At 37.5% G+C, this 22,519-nt stretch overlaps 1 protein-coding gene across 6 annotated transcripts in view; it reads right to left on the bottom strand.

Annotated features, from left to right (window-relative positions):
- The window catches only part of TLK1 (tousled like kinase 1), a 180,498-nt gene that overhangs the window by 106,633 nt on the left and 51,346 nt on the right, over positions 1 to 22,519 (bottom strand). For 5 of the 6 annotated variants that reach the window (XM_055572258.1, XM_055572262.1, XM_055572261.1 and 2 more), the window contains exon 2: positions 5,866 to 5,984. In XM_055572258.1, coding sequence (XP_055428233.1) covers positions 5,866 to 5,984 — 119 coding nt within the window. Of the gene's footprint in view, positions 1 to 5,865; positions 5,985 to 22,519 lie in introns of those variants that run through there. The other variant, XM_055572263.1, reaches the window with a different exon arrangement.

Here is a 22,519-nt window from a genome sequence, read left to right as displayed (position 1 = left end):
TATTACTCTTCAGGTCAGTGCATCTACTTCTCTTACAACCATAAATGTACAAATCCTAACTAAAATATCTAGTCATGTATTAAATCTAATAAATTTTTAAAATAGTATATCATAACCAAGTTGGGATCATAACCAAGTTGGGTTTATCCCAAAATGCAAAGTTCAATGTTTTTTAAAATTTGTTACACTTACTATTTTTAAAACAAATGAACAAAAAAATTCTTAACTAACCAGGAATGGAAAAGCTCTTCTGCTATGTGGTCATGGTTATATACACATAACCTACAGCAAACATTATACTTAATGGACAAACTTTAGATGATTCCTCTTGAACAGGACAAGACATAGTACTGAAGCTCATGACCAACACACACACACACACACATGAAGTATAAGAAATAAAACTGTAATTTGGGGAAAATAACTATTTCTCTTGGACAAATCTAAATAATCAACAAAGTAGTACAACCAATGAAAGAGACCAAAGTAAGACTACTAAATACAACACCAGTCTATAAAAATAAAAAACCTCGTAGGTCACCAAGAGCTAACTAGAAAATATAAAAAATACTTCAGCCACAAAACTTTCAAGTATCCAGAAATAAGCCAAAAAAATTCATAAAAATAGCCAAAAATTCTGTATAACTCTACAGAGAGAACTGAACAAATGGAGAGACATTTCAGGTACTTAGATGGGACAACCTAATCTTACAAACATTTCAATACTCCAAAAATCAATCTGCATTTAAGACAAAAATTCCATTTGATCTTTAAAGGAAAAAGATACAAATGAGTTATTAAAGAAGAATAATCCCCAAGTGCTAACAACTAAAGACATGCTCAAATTTTACATGAGGGAATAAAGATCCATAAATAATTGAGTCAATCTTACAAAAGAAGATTAAAGGAGAGACTTGCTTTACCACAGAAACAAGACATACCAAAACACAACCATATTCTTTACGTGATACTGACAGAAGAACACAGAAAGACCACCAGAACGTAAGGTAAATTTCAGACAGCTCAGAATATACACGTGGCAAATCAACACATAATACAGGTGCATGACACATCAGTGGGAAAATATGGATGCTTTAAGAAGTGGAGAAAACTGGTTTACTATGTGGAGAAAAATAAAACCTGAACTTTATCAATATTATATAAAAGATGAGGCCTCAATGGGCTAAAGAATAAATGTAAAAGTAAAACTATAAAACAGAAGCAATTGTATTTGTGCCTCATGGGTGGGAAGGAAGAATTTCACTTTTAGAATACCATCAGAGTCCACTGGACCCAACTTTAGCTTTCTGGCTTCTTTTTCAAGTCAGTTTATAATAATTAATATTTCAGGACTTTTATTGAGACCATCCACAGAATAAAAATAGGAATTTATTTTTAATAGAATATAACACATTCTACCTTGCAATTAATTACCAGATGTCCACCGGCTTTCATAAATCCAAAATACATTATGGGATCTTACTGATCTTATCTTTCCTATATTTTGTTATTATATCATAAAAGGAAGTCATTACTTATCATTGTTCATCAATTATTCAAGTATGCTGAAACAAAGAGAAGCCTCTAAAATAAAACAGAAGAATGATTATATGATAGGCAGAATATTGGCTCCCCATTGATGTCCATGCCCTAAACACCAGAATGTTATTGTATACGGCAAAAGGGACTCTGCAGATGTGATTAAGGATGAGAATTTTAAGATGGGGAAATTATACCAGATTATCCAGACTGAGGTGGGCCCAATCTAATCATATTAGCAATTATAAGTGAAGAGCCCTTTAGGCTATGGTCCATTACATGTGATTGTCAAAGAAGAGTAAGAGAGAGGCAACACCGCTGGCTCTGAGCATGCAGGAAGGACGCCACCAGCCAAGGAATGCAGGCAGCCTCCCACAGCTGCAGAAGGCATGGCAAACCGGTTCTCCCTCAAGACCCCAGAGAGACACGCAGCAGCGCAGACAGCTTGATTTTAGCCCAGTGAGACTTGGGTCAGACTTCAGATGCTATAGAATTATAAGATAATAAATGCGTACTGTCTTGAGCAACTTCGTGATAATTTATAGTAGAAACAGAAAAACAGTACAGATTTAATGACTAAAAGGATGATGTAATAGTGAATAAATTATAAAATAAATTTATAAATAAATTATAAAGTTATTTTCTTTACCTCAAAGTACTGCATCATCTTTCAAAAACATATAAATGACTAAGAAACTATCTTTGGAGTCTGATTTTAGCTTTTATCAACTCCAGCTAATAAAAAATTTTCATTTTCTACTTAAGACGATCAAGAGAAGGTGATAATTTACATTTATTAAACAAATCAGAAAATAAATATGAAGAGATAACAGTACCTAAAACTGATGATGGTGACAATAAACATATAAATAAAATCTGAGTCTTCAAATGTCAGTATCTTAGATGAATTTTCTCAAATTCAAGAATCAATGAACTGGACAATACATTTCTAAGAGGAGGAAAAAGGGAAACATGGTATTCTCATCCACTAATTCATTCAACTGAAGGACTTGATCATACAATGTTCTGCAACAAGAACCTGGGCCATTTTTAAGCTCCAAGGATGCACAACAATATCCTTCATCTTTTATGATGCTTGTGCACCAAGATTTACTTGATACAAAGAGATTTTTAAGTATGTTTAAATTCATATTAAAATTTCTAATAAAGTTGCTATTATATTTTTTATTGCTGAAAATTAGTAAAATAACAAAATATAAACATAGCAAAAAAGATCTAGATCTAGATCTAGATCTAGATCATTTGACCTAGATGGCTTCTGGTGACAACTGTTTTTCTTAGTAAAACCAAAAGTTGGTATACTAAGGTATAGACCATAAAGCAAAAAAAATTATTGAGTTTTAATATAACAACATTAAAGAGTTCTGTACCGTATTTATGGTGGATATGATGGATACCATAAAAAAAGCTAACAGACATGACAAAATGAAAGAAGTTATCTGCACTGTATGTAATCAACATGGAATATATAGAATATACAAGGGACATATGAAAAACAGTGGCTCTGATGGTAAACAATACAGGAGACAAAAGAGACATGGGCTCAATCCCTGGGTGGAGAAAATCCCCTGGCAACCTACTCAAGTATCCTTGCCCAGAAAACTCCACGGACAGAGAAGTCTTGTGGGTTACATGGGGTAGGAAAGAGTCGGACATGATAAAGCGACTTAGCGCAGCACAGCAGCCCAGCAAGACACATAGCACAGCAAAATATACCTTCTGGGCTATCAAACATGAGGAATCTGGATGATGCCAAGGGTTTCTTAGATACAGAGATACAGAAATACTCATGCACTCTGCTGAATGCAAATTAGTTTTATACAACCATTATAAATAGCACACACTATTTATTCAATTTAAATCTATACATGTCCTATGCTCTATCAATTCTGCTGTTAGGAATATATTTTAAAAAAATGTTTACTAAGTCACAAAAGAGAACAGTTACAAGAAATTCACCACAATGTGAGGTAGCAGGGAGCTGGAGACAACCTGATATCTACCACTGGAAGCCATAACAGATATACTACTCATTTTATGCAGGAGGTAGCAGCAGTGGATTACTGTACAGATAGGAACATATATAACAGGAACATGAGTTACAGGGGCAAAGAAGAAACAAAAAGGATAAGGAAAGGTGAAAATTATGTAACAGGAGAAAGACAGTGCATCTACCAAATTCATTTTTACTCTTGAAACCTATTATGCTATATTACAACATAAATACTCATAATATAGTATCAGTTCAGTCACTCAGTCGTATCTGACTCTTTGCAACCCCACGGACAGCAGCACGCCAGGCTCCCCTGTCCATCACCAACTCCCTCAGCTTGCTCAAACTCATATCCATCCAATCAGTGATGGCACCCAAACATCTTATCCTCTGTCATCCTCTTCTCCTCCTGTCTTCAATCTTTCCCAGCATCAGGGTCTTTTCCAATGAGTCACTTCTTTGCATCAGCTGGCCAAAGTATTGGAGTTTCAATTTCAGCATCAGTCCTTCCAATGAACACCCAGAACTGATTTCCTTTAGGATTGACTGGTTTGATCTCCTTTCAGTCCAAAGGACTCTCAAGAGTCTTTTCGAACACATTTCAAAAGCATAAATTCTTCAGCGTTCAGCTTTCTTTATGGTCCAACTCTCACATCCATACCTGACTACTGGAAAAACCATAGCTTTGACTAGATGGACCTTTGTTGGCAAAGTAATGTCTCTGCTTTTCAATATGCTGTCTAGGTTGGTCATAGCTTTTCTTCCAAGGAGTAAGTGTCTTTTAATTTCATGGCTACTGTCACCATCTGCAGTGATTTTGGAGCCCAAAAAAATAAAGTCTGTCACTGTTTCCATTGTTTCCCTAAGTATTTGTGATGAAGTGATGGGACCAGATGCCATGATCTTAGTTTTCTGAATGTTGAGTTTTAAGCCAACTTTTTCACTCTCCTCTTTCATCAAGAGGCTCTTTGGTTCTTTGCTTTCTGCCATACATGTAATGTCATTTGTATATCTGAGGTTATTGATATTTTTCCCAACAATCTTGACTCCAGCTTGGGCTTCATCCAGCCTGGCATTTCTCATGATGTACTCTGCATATAAGGTAAATAAGCAGGGTGACAATATACAGCATTGATGTACTCCTTTCCCCATTTGGAACCAGTCCATTGTTCCATGTCCAGTTCTAACTGTTGCTTCTTGACCTGCATACAGATTTCACAGAAGGCAGGTAAGGTGGTCTGATATTCCCATCTCTTTCAGAATTTTACACAGTTTGTTGTGATCCACACAGTCAAAGGCTTTGACATAGTCAATAAAACAGAAGTAGGTATTTTTCTGGAACTCTCTTGCTTTTTCTATGATCCAACTGATGTTGGCAATTTGATCTCTGATTCCTCTGCCTTTTCTAAAACCAGCTTGAACATCAGGAAGTTCACGGTTCACATACTGTCGAAGCCTGGCTTGCAGAATTTTGAATACTTCTTTGCTAGCGTGTGAAATGAGTGCAACTGTGCGGTAGTTTGAGCATTCTTTGGCATTGCCTTTCTTTGGGATTGGAATGAAAGCTGACCTTTTCCAGCCCTGTGGCCACTGCTGAGTTTTCCAAATTTGCTGGCATATCGAGTGCAACACTTTCACAGCATCATCTTTTAGGATCTGAAATAGCTCAACTGGAATTCTATCAGCTCCGCTAGCTTTGTTTGTAGTGATGCTTCCTAAGGCCCACTTGACTTCGCATTCCATGACTTCTGGCTCTAGGTGAGTGGTCGCACCATTGTGGTTATCTGGGGTCATGAAGATCTCTTTTGTATAGTCCTGTGTATTCTTGCCACCTCTTCTTAATATCTTCTGCTTCTGTTAGGTCCACACCATTTCTGTCCTTTATTGAGCCCATCTTTGCATGCAATGTTTCCTTGGTGTCTCTAACTTTCTTGAAGAGATCTCTAGTCTTCCCCATTCTATCGTTTTCCTCTATTTCTTTGCATTGATCATTGAGGAAGGCTTTCTTATCTCTCCTTGCTATTCTTTGGAACTCTGCATTCAGATGGGTATATCTTTGCTTTTCACTTTCACTTTCTTTTCTTTTTTTCATCTATTTGTAAGGCCTCCTCAGAGAACCATTTTGCCTTTTTGTAAAATGATATGCAAAACATATATGCTATACTAGAAATCAGGTATACAAACACTGGACTTTTTCCTATACATTATAAAAATAATAGTAAGTACTAACTTGTTAAATATAAATCCTTTACAAAATATGCATACTTTAATACAAAGAAAAAATGTCAAATATAGATTACAATTTTACTCACTTTAGCTCCAACACTGCAACTGCCCGTGCTCCCCGTGCTCCCACTTGCAACTCCTGTAAATCTAGCTTCCAATAATTCTTGCCTTCTTGGATCCAGACTATGAAGCTCATCCATTGCACCTATTAAGACCAAAAAAAAAAAAAAAGCACACTTACATATGTATTTATATACTTACATCTAAAATATATTTATATAATTAGCTATGACAAACCTAAACAGTGTATTAAAAAGCAGAGACATCACTTTTCTGACAAAGATCCATATAGTCAAAGCTATAGTTTTTCCAGTAGTCATGTATGGATGTGAGATTTGGATCATAAAGAAGGCTGAGTGCTGAAGAATTGAAGCTTTTGAGAAGATTCTTGAGAGTCCCTTGGACTGCAAGGAGATGAAATCAGAAATCATCCCTGTATATTCACTGGAAGGACTGATACTGGGCGGAAGCCCCAATACTTTGGCCACCTGATGTGAAGAGCCGACTCCTGGAAAAGACCCTGATGCTGGGCAGGAAGAGAAGTGGCAACAGAGGATGAGATGGTTGGATGGCATCATGAACTCAATGGACATGAATTTGAGAAAACTCCGAGGGATAGTGAAGGATAGGGAAGCCTGTTGTGCTGCAGCCCATCTGGTCGCAAAGAGTCAGACACGACTGAACAACAACAATTAGTTGAAATGTAAATATAAACTTAACGAATCTAAAAGCAGATGAATGTAAGGACTTGAAAGGTTTTTATAATGTCCACAATTATTTATCAAAATAACCTACGATGGATTTCCAACACTTTTTGACTGCAATCCACAGTAACAAATATATTTTCACCCAAATCAACACATACATACATTTTATATTAAAAGTTCCACAACTGTTTATTACTATATGCTGCAAGCTCCAGTATTTTCTAGTCCATTCTAATCCATTAAAAAGGAAAAAATGCTGTTTGTGAGCTATTAAACTAATTTGATGAGCCATTAGTGGATCCAAGTCCACTTCTCATAATGTAATCACCCTACTCTGAGCTTTACAGAATTTTGCACTAAGTGGTATTACTACTTAAATATTTTGCATATATATAATTCATGACTTGGTTGTTTTGTTGTTATTTAGTTGCTAGGTCATGGTTCGACTCTTTTGCAACCCCAACTCTTTTGCAGCCCGCCAGGCTCTCTGTCCATGGTATTTCCCAAGCAAGAATATTGAAGTAGGTTGCCATTTCCTTCTCCAGGAGATCTTTCCAATCCAGGGATCAAATCCATGTCTCCTGCTTGGCAGGCGGATTCTTTATCATTAAGCCACCTGGGAAGCACTCAATTTATGACTAAGTGTATTTTAAACTGGGAAGACTCTTATTACTGTCATGTCCAAAGATTTTTTTGTACAGTGTTTTCAGTTTCTAGCAGGCAGACACAAAACACACACAAATATCAAGCAGATCACTGAGGTATCATCTATTATTAAACAACAACCCTAAGAATTAAAGAGGGGAAAATGAACTCCCTCATGTAATTTCAACTAAGCAGACTAAAGCACCACAAATTCTAGTTAAAGTTCAATTAAACTCTTAAAAATCCTCTCCTCCATGTCTGCTAATTCTCTACTGATAAAACTTTAGGAGTGACCTAAGTGAGTCAAAGGGGGCTGGAGGATATTATCAGAATCCAGAACCACATGTGAAACATATTCAAACTACACTAGACCCCTTTCACACACCCTGATGTTTTTCTTCTAAAAGTTAAGAGCTATTCCTATAGTCCTTAACCCTTTAAAGTTCCCTCATTACCTTCCACCTTCATCTGGATGGAGGGCTAGAGGCATAACGGCCACCCTTCCATGTTTATTAGCGTTTCTGTGCCTGTATGTATCTTCCCTGTCCATTCTTCATTCTTCCATCTTAGACAAAAAGGTAGCAAAGTCCAAAAACCTAAAGCCTTCATTTCTTGTTTTTGATCCTATTCCTTCTTAATATTCAAGAAATCTTGCATCTGCATGTGTCCCTGCTCTCTTGTGCATCTCTCCCCTCCCTCCCTCCTTCTGTCTCACATATGCCTTAAAAACAAACAAAACAAAACAAAAAAAAAACTGAAGCTTGAATTTTGTGCAATTAATATCAGAAAATTTAATTATTTCCTTACACTAGTGATTTATAATCCCAACTAGTTTTAGGTCCCTAGAATCTGGTTTCTATCGTAAGTATACTCCTGACAACGTACTTTCAAGTATTACTGCTGCTAAGTCACTTCAGTCGTGTCCAACTCTGTGTGACCCCATAGACGGCAGCCCACCAGGCTCCCCCGTACCTGGGATTCTCCAGGCAAGAACACTGGAGTGGGCTGCCATTTCCTTCTCCAATGCATGCAAGTGAAAAGTCAAAGTGAAGTCACCCAGTCGTGTCCGACTCTTAATGACCTCATGGACTGCAGTCTACTAGGCTCCTCTGTCCATGGGATTTTCCAGGCAAGAGTACTGGAGTGGGGTGCCATTGCCTTCTAAGTCAAGTATCACTAGTACTTCCTATTTCCATGGTCATCCAGTGGTTAAGAATCCACCTTGCATTGTGATACACCAGTTCAATCCCTGGTCCAGGAAGATCCCACATGCCACGGAGCAACTAAGCCCGTGTGCCACAACCAGCCAGTCAGCGTTCTACAGCCTACGAGCTGCAACTACTGGGCCAACACGCGGCTACTCTGGAAGTCCGCGTGCCTAGAGCCTGAGCTCCACAACAGCGGCAAGCACTGCAACAGAAGCCCGCCCCCTGAACCAAGAGCAGCCCCTACCGCCCCAACTAGAGGAGGCCTGTGTGCAGCAATGAGGACATGCCGCAACCAAAACGTAAAATAAATCTTAAAAAAATAAAACTGTCAGTTGGTTGATAGGAAAAACATTTTCTGTAAGTCTTTGATTTTTATCCATTTTCTTCATAATGATTTGAGAAGCAGAAATGTTTAATTTTGAAGTGAAAATATCTAATTTTTCTATTTATGGTTATTATCTTTCTATTACCAAGAAAACTTTGCATGTCCCAAAGTGAAAAAACAATCTTTTTAAGTTTTATGTTTTTCCACTTAGGTCTATGATTTATCCTAAATTAATATTTGTGTATGGTAGGGGGTCAGAATTTTTTCCCATATGCTTTTCCTGTTTTATTAATCACCATTTATCAAAAAACAGAAGCAGCAAAATTCTGCATTCACCAATAGTTTTGGTGGGTTTCTCAGGAGCAAAAATATATATATATATATGTATTATATATAGTACTAATATAAAGACAAACATGTAAACCAATGGAATAAAACAGAGAGCCCAGAAATAAGAATGCTGAGACCATTCCATGGGGGGAAAAACAGTCTTTTCAACAAACAGCATTGGAAAGACTGGATATCCACACGCAAAAATGTTAAGTTGAACACTTCCCTAACATCAAATACAAAAATTAACTCAAAATGGATCAAATGCTTAAAGACCTGAAACTGTAAAACTCATAGAAGAAAACAAGGGAAAATCTTCAGACACTGGATCTGGCAATGATTTCTTGGATATAAAAACAAAAGCTCAGCAACAAAAGAAAATATATGTAACTGGACTTTATCAAAATTAACTTCCCTGGGTGGTCCAGTGGCTAATGTTCAAAGCTCCCAATGCAGGAGACCAGGGTTTAATCCTTGGTCAGGGAACAAGATCCCACATCTCAACTAAGAGCCGGCGCAGCCAGATAAATAAGTAAAAATAAATATTAAAAGCATTTTTAAAAAAACTAAAACACTTCTGTACGTCAAAGTGAAACGTTGCGGATGCAAGCCGTGTGCTACAAAGGCTTCAAGACCTTTGGAGGAGAGGATTTTGATCCGGGGCCAGAGACGAGGCTTGACACTCAGAGCTTTTTGTGTAACAATTTTATTAAAGGTAAAATAGATAGAGAAAGCTTCTGACAGACATCGGAAGGGTGCAGAAAGAATGCCTCACTGTAGTTTTTAGCAAGGCATATGTCTGTTAGCAAGCTGCTAATCAGATAAGAGAGAAACCTCAAGGTTGAGGGAATTTCACCAGGCCCCTGTCCCACAATATGCATTTTTAAGATAGAATACCAAAGGTGTGTCATTCTCCACCCCTCCCCCCCAAAAAATGACCTGAATACTGGCTTGTTTAGCCATTATAAGCCCAGGTTTGAGCAAAGGAAAAAAAAAAAAGGTTAGTCTTAGGCTGAACCAATTTGAAGAAAGGCAGATTGCAAAGCAAATACATAGTTTCAGTAACACAGCTTAAGGAAAACATTTACATAAGAAAAACCCATTGGTTAGCTCAAGGTTTGAGAAAAGTTAAGTTAAGGCAGAACCAGGTATCCTCAACAGAGAAGGGAAAAAGCCTGCCACTTGTAGTGTATTTCCTCCTGCCACTTGGGAACTTCTGGCCTTCCTACCTGTTAACTCTCTTAAAAGTGAAAGTGAAGTCGCTCAGTTGTGTCCGACTCTTTGTGACCCCATGGACGGTAGCCTACCAGGCTCCACGATCTATGGGATTTTCCAGACAAGAATACTGGAGTGGGCTGTAAATGGGAGAAAACATCTGCAAGTCCTACGTCTCATAACGGATTGCTATCTAGAGATTGCAAGGCGAGAGACCTGGGTTCAATCCCTAGGTTGGGAAGATCCACTGGAGAAGGGAAAGGTTACCCACTCCAGTATTCTCGCCTGGAGAATCCGTGGATCGTGAAGATCTTTTTTGTACAGTTCTTCTGTGTATTCCTTCCACCTCTTCTTAACATCTTCTGCTTCCGTTAGGTCCCTACCATTTCTGTCCTTTATTGAGCCCATCTGTGCATGAAATGTTCCCTTGGTATCTCTAATTTTCTTGAAGAGATCTCTAGTCTTTCCCATTCTATTGTTTTCCTCTATTTCTTTGCATTGATCGCTGAGGAAGGCTTTCTATCTCTCCTTGCTATTCTTTGGAACTCTGCATTCAGATGGGTATATCTTTCCTTTTCTCCTTTGTTTTTCAGAGCTATTTGTAAGGCCTCCTCAGACAGCCATTTTGCTTTTTTGCAAAATGCTCTTTTGCAAAATCCTTTTTCTTGGGGATGGTCTTGATTCCTGTCTCCTGTACAATGTCAAAAACCTCTGTCCATAGTTCATCAGGCACTCTATCAGATCTAGTCCCTTAAATCTATTTCTCACTTCCACTGTATAGTCATAAGGGATTTGATTCAGGTCACACCTGAATGATCTAGTGGTTTTCTCCACTTTCTTCAATTTCAGTCTGAATTTGGCAATAAGGAGCTCATAATCTGAGTCACAGTCAGCTCCTGGTCTTGTTTTTGCTGACTGTATAGAGCTTCTCCATCTTTGGCTGCAAAGAATATAATCTGATTTTGGTGCTGAACATCTGGTGATGTCCATCTGTAGAGTTTTCCCTTGTGTTGTTGGAAGAGGGTGTTTGCTATGACCAGTGCGTTCTCTTGGCAAAACCCTATTAACCTTTGCCCTGCTTCATTCCGTATTCCAAGGCCAAATTTGCCTGTTACTCCAGGTGTTTCTTGACTTCCTACTTTTGCATTCCAGTCCTCTATAATGAAAAGGACATCTTTTTTTTGGTGTTAGTTCTAGAAGTTCTTGTATGTCTTCATAGAACTGTTCAACTTCAGCTTCTTCAGCATTACTCGTTGGGGCAGAGACTTGGATTACTGTGATATTGAATGGTTTGCCTTGGAAATGAACAGAGATCATTTTGTCGTTTTGGAGATTGCATCCAAGTACTGCATTTCGGACTCTTTTGTTGACTATGATGGCTACTCCATAATAATCACAATGGTGTGATCACTCACCTAGAGCCAGACATCCTGGAATGTGAAGTCAAGTGGGCCTTAGGAAGCATCACTATGAACAAAGTTAGTGGAAGTGATGGAATTCCAGTTGAGCTATTTCAAATCCTAAAAGATGATGCTGTGATGATGCTGCACTCAATATGCCAGCAAATTTGGAATACTCAGCAGTGGCCACAGGACTGGAAAAGGTCAGTTTTCATTCCAATCCCAAAGAAAGGCAATGCCAGAGAATGCACAAACTACCGCACACTTGCACTCATCTCACACACTAGTGAAATAATGTTTAAAACTCTCCAAGCCAGGCTTCAGCAATACGTGAGCTGTGAAATTCCAGACATTCAAGCTGGTTTTAGAAAAGGCAGAGGAACCAGAGATCAAATTGCCAACATCCGCTGGATCATCGAAAAAGCAAGAGAGTTCCAGAAAAACATCTATTTCTGCTTTATTGACCATGCCAAAGCCTTTGACTGTGTGGAACACAATAAACTGTGGAAAATTCTGAAAGAGATGGGAATACCAGACCACCTGACCTGCCTCTTGAGAAATCTGTATGCAGGTCAGGAAGCAACAGTTAGAACTGGACATGGAACAACAGACTGGTTCCAAATAGGAAAAGGAGTACGTCAAGGCTGCATATGGTCACCCTGCTTATTTAACTTATATGCAGAGTACATCATGAGAAACGCTGGGCTGGAAGAAGCACAAGCTGGAATCAAGACTGCCAGAAGAAATATCGATAACCTCAGATACACAGATGACATCACCCTTATGGCAGAAAGTGAAGAAGTACTAAAGAGCTTCCTGATGAAAGTGAAAGAGGAGAGTGAAAAAGTTGGCTTAAAGCTCAACATTCAAAAAACTAAGATCACGGCATCCGGTCGCATCACTTCATGGCAAATAGATGGGGTAACAGTGACTGACTTTATTTTTGGGGGCTCCAAAATCACTGCAGATGGTGACTGCAGCCATGATATTAAAAGACGCTTACTCCTTGGAAGGACAGTTATGACCAACCTAGACAGCATATTAAAAAGCAGAGACATTACTTTTTCAACAAAGGTCCACCTAGTCAAGGCTATGTTTTTCCCAGTGGTCATGTATGGATGTGAGAGTTGGACTGTGAAGAAAGCTGAGCGCAGAAGAATTGATGCTTTTGAACTGTGGTGCTAGAGAAGACTCTTCAGAGTCCCTTGGACTGCAAGGAGATCCAACCAGTCCGTCCTAAAGGAGATCAGTCCTGGGTGCTCACTGGAAGGACTGATGTTGAAGCTACAACTCCAATACGTAGGCTACCTGATACGAAGAGCTGACTCATTGAATAGACTCTGATGCTGGGAAAGATTGAAGGCAGGAGGAGAAGGGGACGACAGAGGATGAAATGGATGGCATCGATGACTCAACGGACATGAGTTTCAGTGATCTCCGGAAGTTGGTGTTGGACGGGGAGGCCTGGCATGCTGCAGTTCATGGGGTTGCAAAGAGTCGGACATGACTGAAAAACTTTCTGTTTCACTTTTCATCCAGAATATATAAAGACATCCTACAATTCAACAACAAAAACAATCCAATTAAAAAAATGGACAAAGAACTTGAACAGACACTTCTCCAAAGAAGACATACAGCTGTCCAACAGGTTAAAGAAATGGACATCAAAATCACAATGAGATACAATTTCATATGCATTAGGATGGCTATAGTCAAAAAAAAAAAAAAAAAAAAAACAGAAAATAACAACTGTCAGCAAGGATGTGGATAAGTTTGAACTCTTGCGTGTTGCTGGTGGGAATGTAAACTGGGGCAGTCACTATGGAAAATGGTATAGCAGTTCCTCAGAAAATTAAAAACATAATTATTACATGATCCAGAAAGTTTCGCCTCTAAGTGTGTGGTGGTAGGTATGAGTGAGCTTCACCCCCAAAGGAAGTAAAAGCAAAGACTCAAAAAGATATTTGTATATCCATCCATATTGATAGAATTATTATTAACAGCCAAAAGGTAAGAGCACTCCTAGTGTCCATCAAAGAATGAATGAATGTATTAATAAAACATGGTATATACATAAAGTGAAATTAAATATTATTTGGTGTGAAAAACGAAGGAAATTTACTTTCTATATTTGAAGGAAATTTAGGCTAGAACATAAATAAGCTCCGAAGACATTATGCTAAGTGAAATATGTGAGACATAAAAAGACAAATACTGTATGATTTTGTTTACACAAGATTCCTAGAGTAGTCAAATTCATAGAGACAGAAAGTAGAATGGTGGATGCCAAGGGATGAGGGGCATGGGGGAATATGGAAGTAATGTTTAATGGGTACAAAGGCTTGCTTGGGGAAGACAAAGAAAGCTCTGGAGATGGTAGTCACTGAACTATATATCTTAAAATGGTTAAAACGGTCAATCTTATTTATGTATATTTTACAACTCTTAAAAATAATTTTAAAACAGAAAAAATACATTGGACTTGTCAAAAATTTGAATTGGCTAGCTTAAAAAAATTATTAAAAAGGCAAGCAAGAGATTGAGGGAAAATGTTTACAAAGTATGTATGTGCTATACATACTATGGGGTTCCCTGTGGCTCAAATGGTAAAGAATCTCCCTGCAATACAGGAGACCTGGGTTCGATCCCTGGGTTGGGAAGATCCCCTGCAGAAGAGAATGGCTACCCACTCCAGTAGTCTTGCCTGGAGAATCCCATGGACAGAGGAGCCTGGCGGACCACAGTCCATAGACTGGCAGAGTTGGACATGACTGAGCAACTAACATTTTCACTTTACTCATACTATGTCCACTCTTTGGCTTGGAAACTGGTTGCTGGCCCTGTGGAATTTAGCAGGGAAGAGGACATCAGTCCCTACTATCGTACCAGCCACCAATGCAGTATTTGCTTCCGACTGTTTCTGTTTCTTAAGATGTATAGCTTCCTCTCCCCTTCATGAGTTGCTGCTGCTGCTGTTGCTAAATCGCGTCAGACTCTGTGCGACCCCATGGACGGCAGTCCACTAGGCTCCCCCGTCCCTGGGATTCTCCAGGCAAGAACACTGGAGTGGGTTGCCATTTCCTTCTCCAATGCATCAAAGTGAAAAGTGAAAGTGAAGTCGCTCCTTTGTGTCCGACTCTTAGCGACCTCATGGACTACAGCCTACCATTCTCTTCCATCCATGGGATTTTCCAAGCAAGAGTACTGGAGTGGGGTGCCATCACCTTCTCCATCATGAGGTGCTAGAGGAAGCTATACAATCAAGGGAAAACAAAACAATTAGTTTCTAATTGAAAACCCTTACTGGGCTTCCCTGATTAAAAAATCCGCCTGCCATGTGGGAGACCTGGGCTCGATCCCTGGGTTGGGAAAATCCCCTTAAGGAGGGCATGACAACCCACTCCAGTGTTCCTGCCTGGAGAATCCCCATGGACAAAGGAGCCTGGCGGGCTACAGTCCATGGGGTTGCAAAGAGTTGGACACAACTGAGTGAATAAACACACAGAAAACCCTTACTAGAGTTCCCAACCTCACTGCAGTCCTTAATACCTTCTAACAAGTTTCTGTGACATTTTAAAGAGTCAGTATGTACAAAAGCCCCTGGTATAACTCCTGGCACATAACATATGCTTAACAAATATTAGAATACCTGTATAAAAATCTAACAAACTTGACTACTAGAGCTTTCCTTCTCAAAATGCAGTCCATTGATACCAACACCTGTTATCACCTCAGATGCATAAGAAAGGCAAACCTTGGGTTCCACCCCAGACCTACCAAATCAGAATCCATATTTTAACAAGATCCTCAAAAAATTATGTACATCCAAGTTTGAGAAGCACTGCTATAGAACAGGGGATACCACAACTGTTATAAAGAGCTTGATCACAAGGTATTTTGGTCCTTGCAGGCCATTGGGCAAAATTATGAAGAAACTTATGTAACAAGAGAGAAAAGCCTCCTACATATTTTCTAATGATAAAATGTAAGGTGTAATGATATCTGAATATAGTATTTTATAACAGATCAGTCTGTTAATGGAATGGACTTGGTAGGAGGGGAGGGGGGCGGCGAAGGAACATTCCGCCTAATTCAAGTTTCCTATCATCAAAATTTAAGTACTCCTCTGATAATGATGATCAGATTTTAAGGATTTATCTTTGAAAAAAAAATCTTTTCTGAAAAATAAGTACTGCCATATGCTGATATTAACCCGGAAGCACATGATTTTAATTGAGCATATTCATTATTTCAAAGGCAGTTAGAGAAGTCTATTAGATTATTCTTGTGATAGTTGCCTTTTGCTCTGTCATTACAGTGCAGATTAATCACTTCCAATTGAAGGTTAGATAGAAGTTCCTCAAGTGCACAATTAAATTGATTCTGAATTATGGAAACATTCTTTGCACTTGCATCAGTGTCTGAAAAAATGCTGCTGGAACTGTAGTTTGGGGTTGGAAAATATATTCAAGCAAATTCATGTGGGAATGAAGATCTCATTTTGACAGGATGAGAAGTGTATAAAGCAGCTTGATGTTACTTGTAATTCAAACATCAGTTACCACTCAAAGACTTTACTGCAGCTAAATTTCATAAATGAATGCTCTTATGCCTTTTAATTTTACATTAAATTCATTTAAAAATATTTTCAACTCCATATAAAAAGTTAGTTTCCAAAACCAATCAGTATTTGATAATAGTGATTGAGGGCTGCCTCTTTGTTCAGAAAAATCTCAAACTCAGTCCTAAAGTCAAAAAACTGCAATAAAATGTTACCACTGCTAAGCCAGTCAGGATATTCAGCTTCTAACAAAAATGTGCACAGCTGGTGCTAGTTAAGTCCATGAGAACAAATCGAGTTCACTGTTGATGATATTGATTCTGTAACACGTAATAAATTCACATATTTTCAGCAAAGTACCTGCTGATGAATTGTACAACGTATAACAGTAGGCTGTGAACACCTCACATTTTTACAAGCTTTGTAAATGTGTCTAAGCCTCTTTCTCTTTCACATGTATTTTTACCATTATCAGTTGTAGCACATCTTTATCAGATTCCACTTCAGATTGTACTTAAGTGTTTTCTCAACTTGGAAAATATTTTTACCTGAAGTTGTTTTACACAGATTATTCACAGAAGCTAATTTTTCTGCCACTTCAAACTTGGTATTGATGCCTCAAATCAACAACTGAGTAACATCAATAAAATCTGTGGATTCATCAAAAGACAAGGAAAACCATTCTAAATCTTTCACCTTGTTTTTAAACTGACTATTGATATTGCTTCAAATGTCCTCAACTCTTAAATCAACTGTTCTTGCCAAAAAGTTAATAGTCTACAACAGATTTATTTTCTCTGGACACATTTCTTTGACTGCTGCAATCAAACACAATTTAATTAACTCACCATCAGTAAATAGCTTTCTTTGCTTGGCTAACGAATGAGTTGCTCAGAAACTTATTTTGGTGGCAGCCTCATTTTCAACTTTTTATGAAGTTACACTGTAATGAAATGTTCCATTTTAAATGGACTGTTAAACTTTAAAAATTTGAGAGTTAAGAATACTGTGATGTATGCTTAGTCTAGTAATGTCAATATGTACTTTATTCTTCTACCACAGCTACAGTGTCACTGCAAAAGATAAGAACAATTTTTTGCTATCTAACTCAATAATAAAATAATACATGCTCCAACTGTGCCTTAAAAAGCACACCACTCAGAGTTCATTGTTCTCTATTTTTCTTGTTCTGACATGATGTATATGCATATATAAATATTGAAAATTTTATTTAAAAAAACTAAATATTACAGACTGGAAATACACATGGCACTCAAAATACTGTCAAGGTGTAACTGCAGCACTGAAATTCGTAGTGAACCAAAGTAGTAGGAAGTGAAGAGAATGCCATACAGGAGCTCTGTCACAACTACTCAGCTTTGCCATTATAAAGCAAAAACAGCTCTTGTTCCAATAAAACTTTATTCATAGGTACTAAAATTTGAATTTCACATGTCACAAAATGTTAAGTCTTTTGATTATTTTTTTAATCAGGAGTCAGGTCATTTGCTGACTCCTGTTATAGCTAACACATTTCAAAAGTTTTAATCTTTTATGACATCAAACTGTCATTTCTGATACATCCAAAATTTGGATCCTTAATTATAAGAAGTGAGATTTTTCTTAAGAATAGGTAATTTTACCATGATCCATTAAATTCTTCAATATTCAATAAATGTTTATATTTTTGAAAAAGAAAAAATTACAGAAGACACTATAAAGACAATACCATCCTTAAAAGAAAACCCCATCCCAAAATACAACCACCTATCTCCTAGCTATGCTACTATTCTTACTAAACTGCTCCCCACAATCTACCATAAACCCAAAACTTCACATAAAACATAAAACAAGAGACGTCACTACTCAAATTAGAGCTCAATCACATCCTATTTTATGAAGAACAACTTTAAGAAAACAACATAAATAAAACCACAATCTGACCCACTAAAGTCTGTCATGGTCCCTTCTAGTACATTTTCTCTCTTTCTCCCTCTCTTACATACATACATTCCCAAACTCACTCAATAAATGCTAACTATAAAAATATGGTCTCCCAAGGTGGTCATTCTGAAACAAGATACCATTATTTGGACATACTAGCAGCTCTGGTTGGTCAACATTACTTTATTTAGCACCTATTTTTAGACAGTGAATCAATTTTTCATTATGCCATTTTTAAATTACCTGAACTCTTCATCTTCCTTAGCAGATGGTCAAAAAAAAAAAAAAAAAATCTAGAAAGCATGTTTTCAAAAGGTTAAAACCAGAACACCAGTTAACAAAAAGTAATGAGTTTGTTCAATAAGACACTTTTAATATCAGAGTCAACTGCTACTCAGCTATTACTTCACATTTTTTTTAATTCAAAACTTCCTTTACTCTAAAAATATTTTAATTCATTCTAGATTTTGTTACTTTTCACATTACATATGATAAACTGATTTATACAGAACAGTAAAGTCTTTCTTCAATTAATACTTTTCACATTATGCCTGACAAGGCAGAGAACTGTAGATTAAAAATAGAAATGTAATAAAGTTAGAAAATTTTTCAACAAGATAAAATATTCCAATTAAATAATTCCTTTTCATTAGTTTTTAAAATGCATTTGAAAGTACAGGAAACAAAAAGAATTCAACAAGTTTACACTGTTGAACACTCTAGAATTACTTTTGACTCATCTTTAAACATCCACTCTAGCATGGCTAATAAACAGAACATACCTATTTTCATATACAGTATTTTGTATCATGTATTTAATGGATATTATTTTTGTTGAATATACTGCATTCTATCATTTATTCCACTGTCTGACCCTCTATTTAAAATCAAATATTCTAATTTTTTGGCAGTTAAATAAATATGTTAAATGAGCTATCACAAGAGTAGCCCAATTTATTTCCTAATAAACTTTCTCTCCCAGGAATCCAATGAAAATATCACCTACATTTTTATAATGATTTAAAATATTAACATTTGGACATTTAATCCATTTAAAATTTAACTGTATATATCTAGAATTTTTTTCAACAGTTAATAATTTCTCACAAATTCAACATTTCCTCACTGATTTGAAATACCTCTTTAGTCAAGTATCACATTCCAATATAAACATGGATGTGTTTCTGTACTTAATTCAATTGTTTCACTGAACTATTTCTGAACCATATATATCTCCATCCTATCTCTCCACACAAATATTTGTGTATTGTATATATACACATAAATATTTCACCTACAATGACTGAAAAAAGTAAGCATACAAAGCCAGATTCCTGAATATATTCTATTGATATACATTCAGTAACATAAGCCTGTGATAAAAAGAAAACAGATCTGATCTAGAATCACTTCAAATCAGATTAAAATGCTTAAAGACAAGGGGTGAGATAGTGAACACTTTAATTTATAACCCTTCCAGCAAAGGATTCACACAACCCGAGACCAAATTTTAATATTATGTACTGTGCATCAGAAGTAAGGCACAGAGTTTTTGTTTAATCTTCTATATGGTCATGACCTTGGAGCATGAGAATAATTTAATTTCAATTTTATTCTTATAAAAAAAAAGCCTGAGCTAATTTTTCTTTCATCAAAAATAAAAACACACACATAGACAGACAAGTTGTACACACACACAGAAGGCCAAGTTCCTTTCCCTCTCCATGTTTCAGCTTCTTTACGTATAAAATGGTGATAATATAAGTATATACCTTATAGTTGCTAAAGTAAAACAAGTTAATATGAAGAGTTTTGAACTATACCTGACACTAAGTAGTCAATAATGTAAACATCTATGTATGGTAAAATACAAGTGCTCAGTAAACACTGCCATGTATAATGTATATAAGCTCTCTTCTAGCTTTCCCCCTTAAGTCAGAAGTTCCTGGTAGGTAGAATGGCATACACCTCAATGCCTAATTTCTTTCATGTATTAATAACATAACTAACTCCTTTCCCTCTAGCTTAAAATAATTTACTTTAAAAATCAATCTCTGAATAGCATTGAAACATGTATATTATCATATGTTAAACAGATCGCCAGTCCAGGTTCGATGCATGAGACAGGGTGCTCAGGGCTGGTGCACTGGGATGACCCTGAGGGATGGGATGGGGAGGGAGGTGGGAGGGAGGGTCAGGATGGGGAACACATGTACACCCATGGCTGATTCATGTGAATGTATGGTAAAAACCACCACTATATTTATTGTAAAGTAATTAGCCTCCAATTAAAATAAATTTTAAAAAATACATGCGAAAAAAAAATAAAAATCAATCTCTGCTTCCATTTATACACACACACATATATATAATCTTAATACTAGTCTATTTTTCTATTTTACCATATACTATGAGCTTCCCTGGTGGCTCAGAGGTTAAAGCGTCTGCCTGCAATGCAAGAGACCTGGGTTCGATCCCTGGTTCGGGAAGATGCCCTGGTGAAGGAAATGGCAACCCACTCCAGTATTCTTGCCAGGAGAATCCCATGGACGGAGGAGCCTGGTGGGCTACAGTCCAGAGGGTTGCAAAGAGTCGGACATGACTAAGCAACTTCACTTTCACTTTCTTTAAAAAAAATAAGGAGATTGAGACAATAAGAGGTTAATGCCTTTTGTTAGAACTTACATCCACTCAACTAAGCATCCGTGTTCCAAAAAGAACAATCCAAAAGGAGGGGGTAAGGGTATGAGTGAGAAAGAGTGCATGCAGAGACAGCACGTGATTGCACATGTAAGAACGAATACTCTCTAAACTTACATCAATCTACCATAATAATATATACATGTATGTATTTTAATAAAATTTAAATTTCTTTACAAACTTAACTTCAACTTTTATGCTAAAGTTGATGAGTACTGAAGCTGCCTAACGGGCACATTAAGGCTCACTGCAATATTCACTCTACTTCAATAAATTACATTTTTCTCATAATAAAAAGGTAACTTTTATATTTTTCCACAGGTTTGTGAAGAAATTTGTGTTTTAAGGGCGTTTGCAAATTTAAGAATCAGAAAGTTATCTGGGGCTTCCCTGGGGGTACAGTGGTTAGGAATCCACCTGCCAATGGAAGGGATGCAGGTTCGAATCCCGGTCTGGGAAGATCCCACATGCCCCCAGGACAACTAAGCCTGTGTGCCACAACTACTGAAGCCCCTGAGCCCGAGAGCCTGTACTCCATGGGAGAAGCCACTGCAACAAGAGGCCCAAGCACCAAAACTAAGGAGTATCCCCTGCTCTCCACAACGAGGGAAAGCCTACAAACAGCAACAAAGACCGAGCACAGCCAAAAATAAATAAACAGTTAAAACAAAAAAGAAAGAAAGTTACATGGCACCCATTACTACTGTCAAGACCCTACACTACTTCCTGTTTTTTTGTATTTTCTTGTTCTTTCTTACTCTCTCTCCCTTCTTCCATTTTTTCTTTGTTTCCTTCTTAAATAGATGATGCTCTAAGTTCAAGCAAAACCTGGGGGTCTAGGACATTACACATCAGGGAGCACGGCGCTTACCTTCTTCCTAAACCGCAGCATTCTGTGCAAGGAGTTCAGCTCACTCGTTCAGTCGCGTTCGGTTCTTTGTGACCCCCATGGACTGCAGCCTGCCAGGCTCCTGTGCCCATGGTATTCTCCAGGCATGAGGACTGGAGTAGGTTGCCATGTCCTACTCCAGGGGATCTTCCTGACCCAGGGATCAAACCCATGTCTCTTGTGCCTCCTGCACCTCAGGCAGATTCTTTCACCACTGTACCACCTGGGAAGCCCAAGACACTACACTGCTTACTGCTTTCTACCCTATGTTCTTCAAATCATACAAAAACAATCTGCCATGTTATTATGTTTTCATGAACTTAATTTTCATGGCTACCTTACATTCCATTAAAAGGATGTACATTAATGTTTAATTATGCTATTATTGATTACTCAAAAGGTTTCTAATATTTTGTTATTAAAAATAGTGCTACAACAAACACCATCCTACCTAAAATGTTTGTCTGAACATAGCATTATTTCCTTAAAACAATGACTCTTAAAGCATGATAGGAAAGATAATTGTAAATATTTATTCTCTCTCTCCAGACTCACCCCAGCTATTTCCATCCACACTCAGTAAGTAACTATGCAGAAAAAGGTTACCACAGTGGACCTGAGGATGCTATCCCAGCAAAGAAATTCTCACCTTTCTTTAACTAATAAGGTGGCTCAAAGTGCTGAAATTATACAATGTACCATAGCTAGGAAGAAGATGCTCCAGTAAAAACTTTCGAGTGCAGGGTAGTCTCCAGC

The sequence above is a fragment of the Bubalus kerabau genome, chromosome 3 (assembly GCF_029407905.1).
Source record: "Bubalus kerabau isolate K-KA32 ecotype Philippines breed swamp buffalo chromosome 3, PCC_UOA_SB_1v2, whole genome shotgun sequence".
NCBI lineage: Eukaryota > Metazoa > Chordata > Mammalia > Artiodactyla > Bovidae > Bubalus > Bubalus kerabau.
The sequence above is the reverse complement of the archived record's forward strand: the minus strand, read 5'-3'. Positions and strand labels throughout refer to the sequence as shown.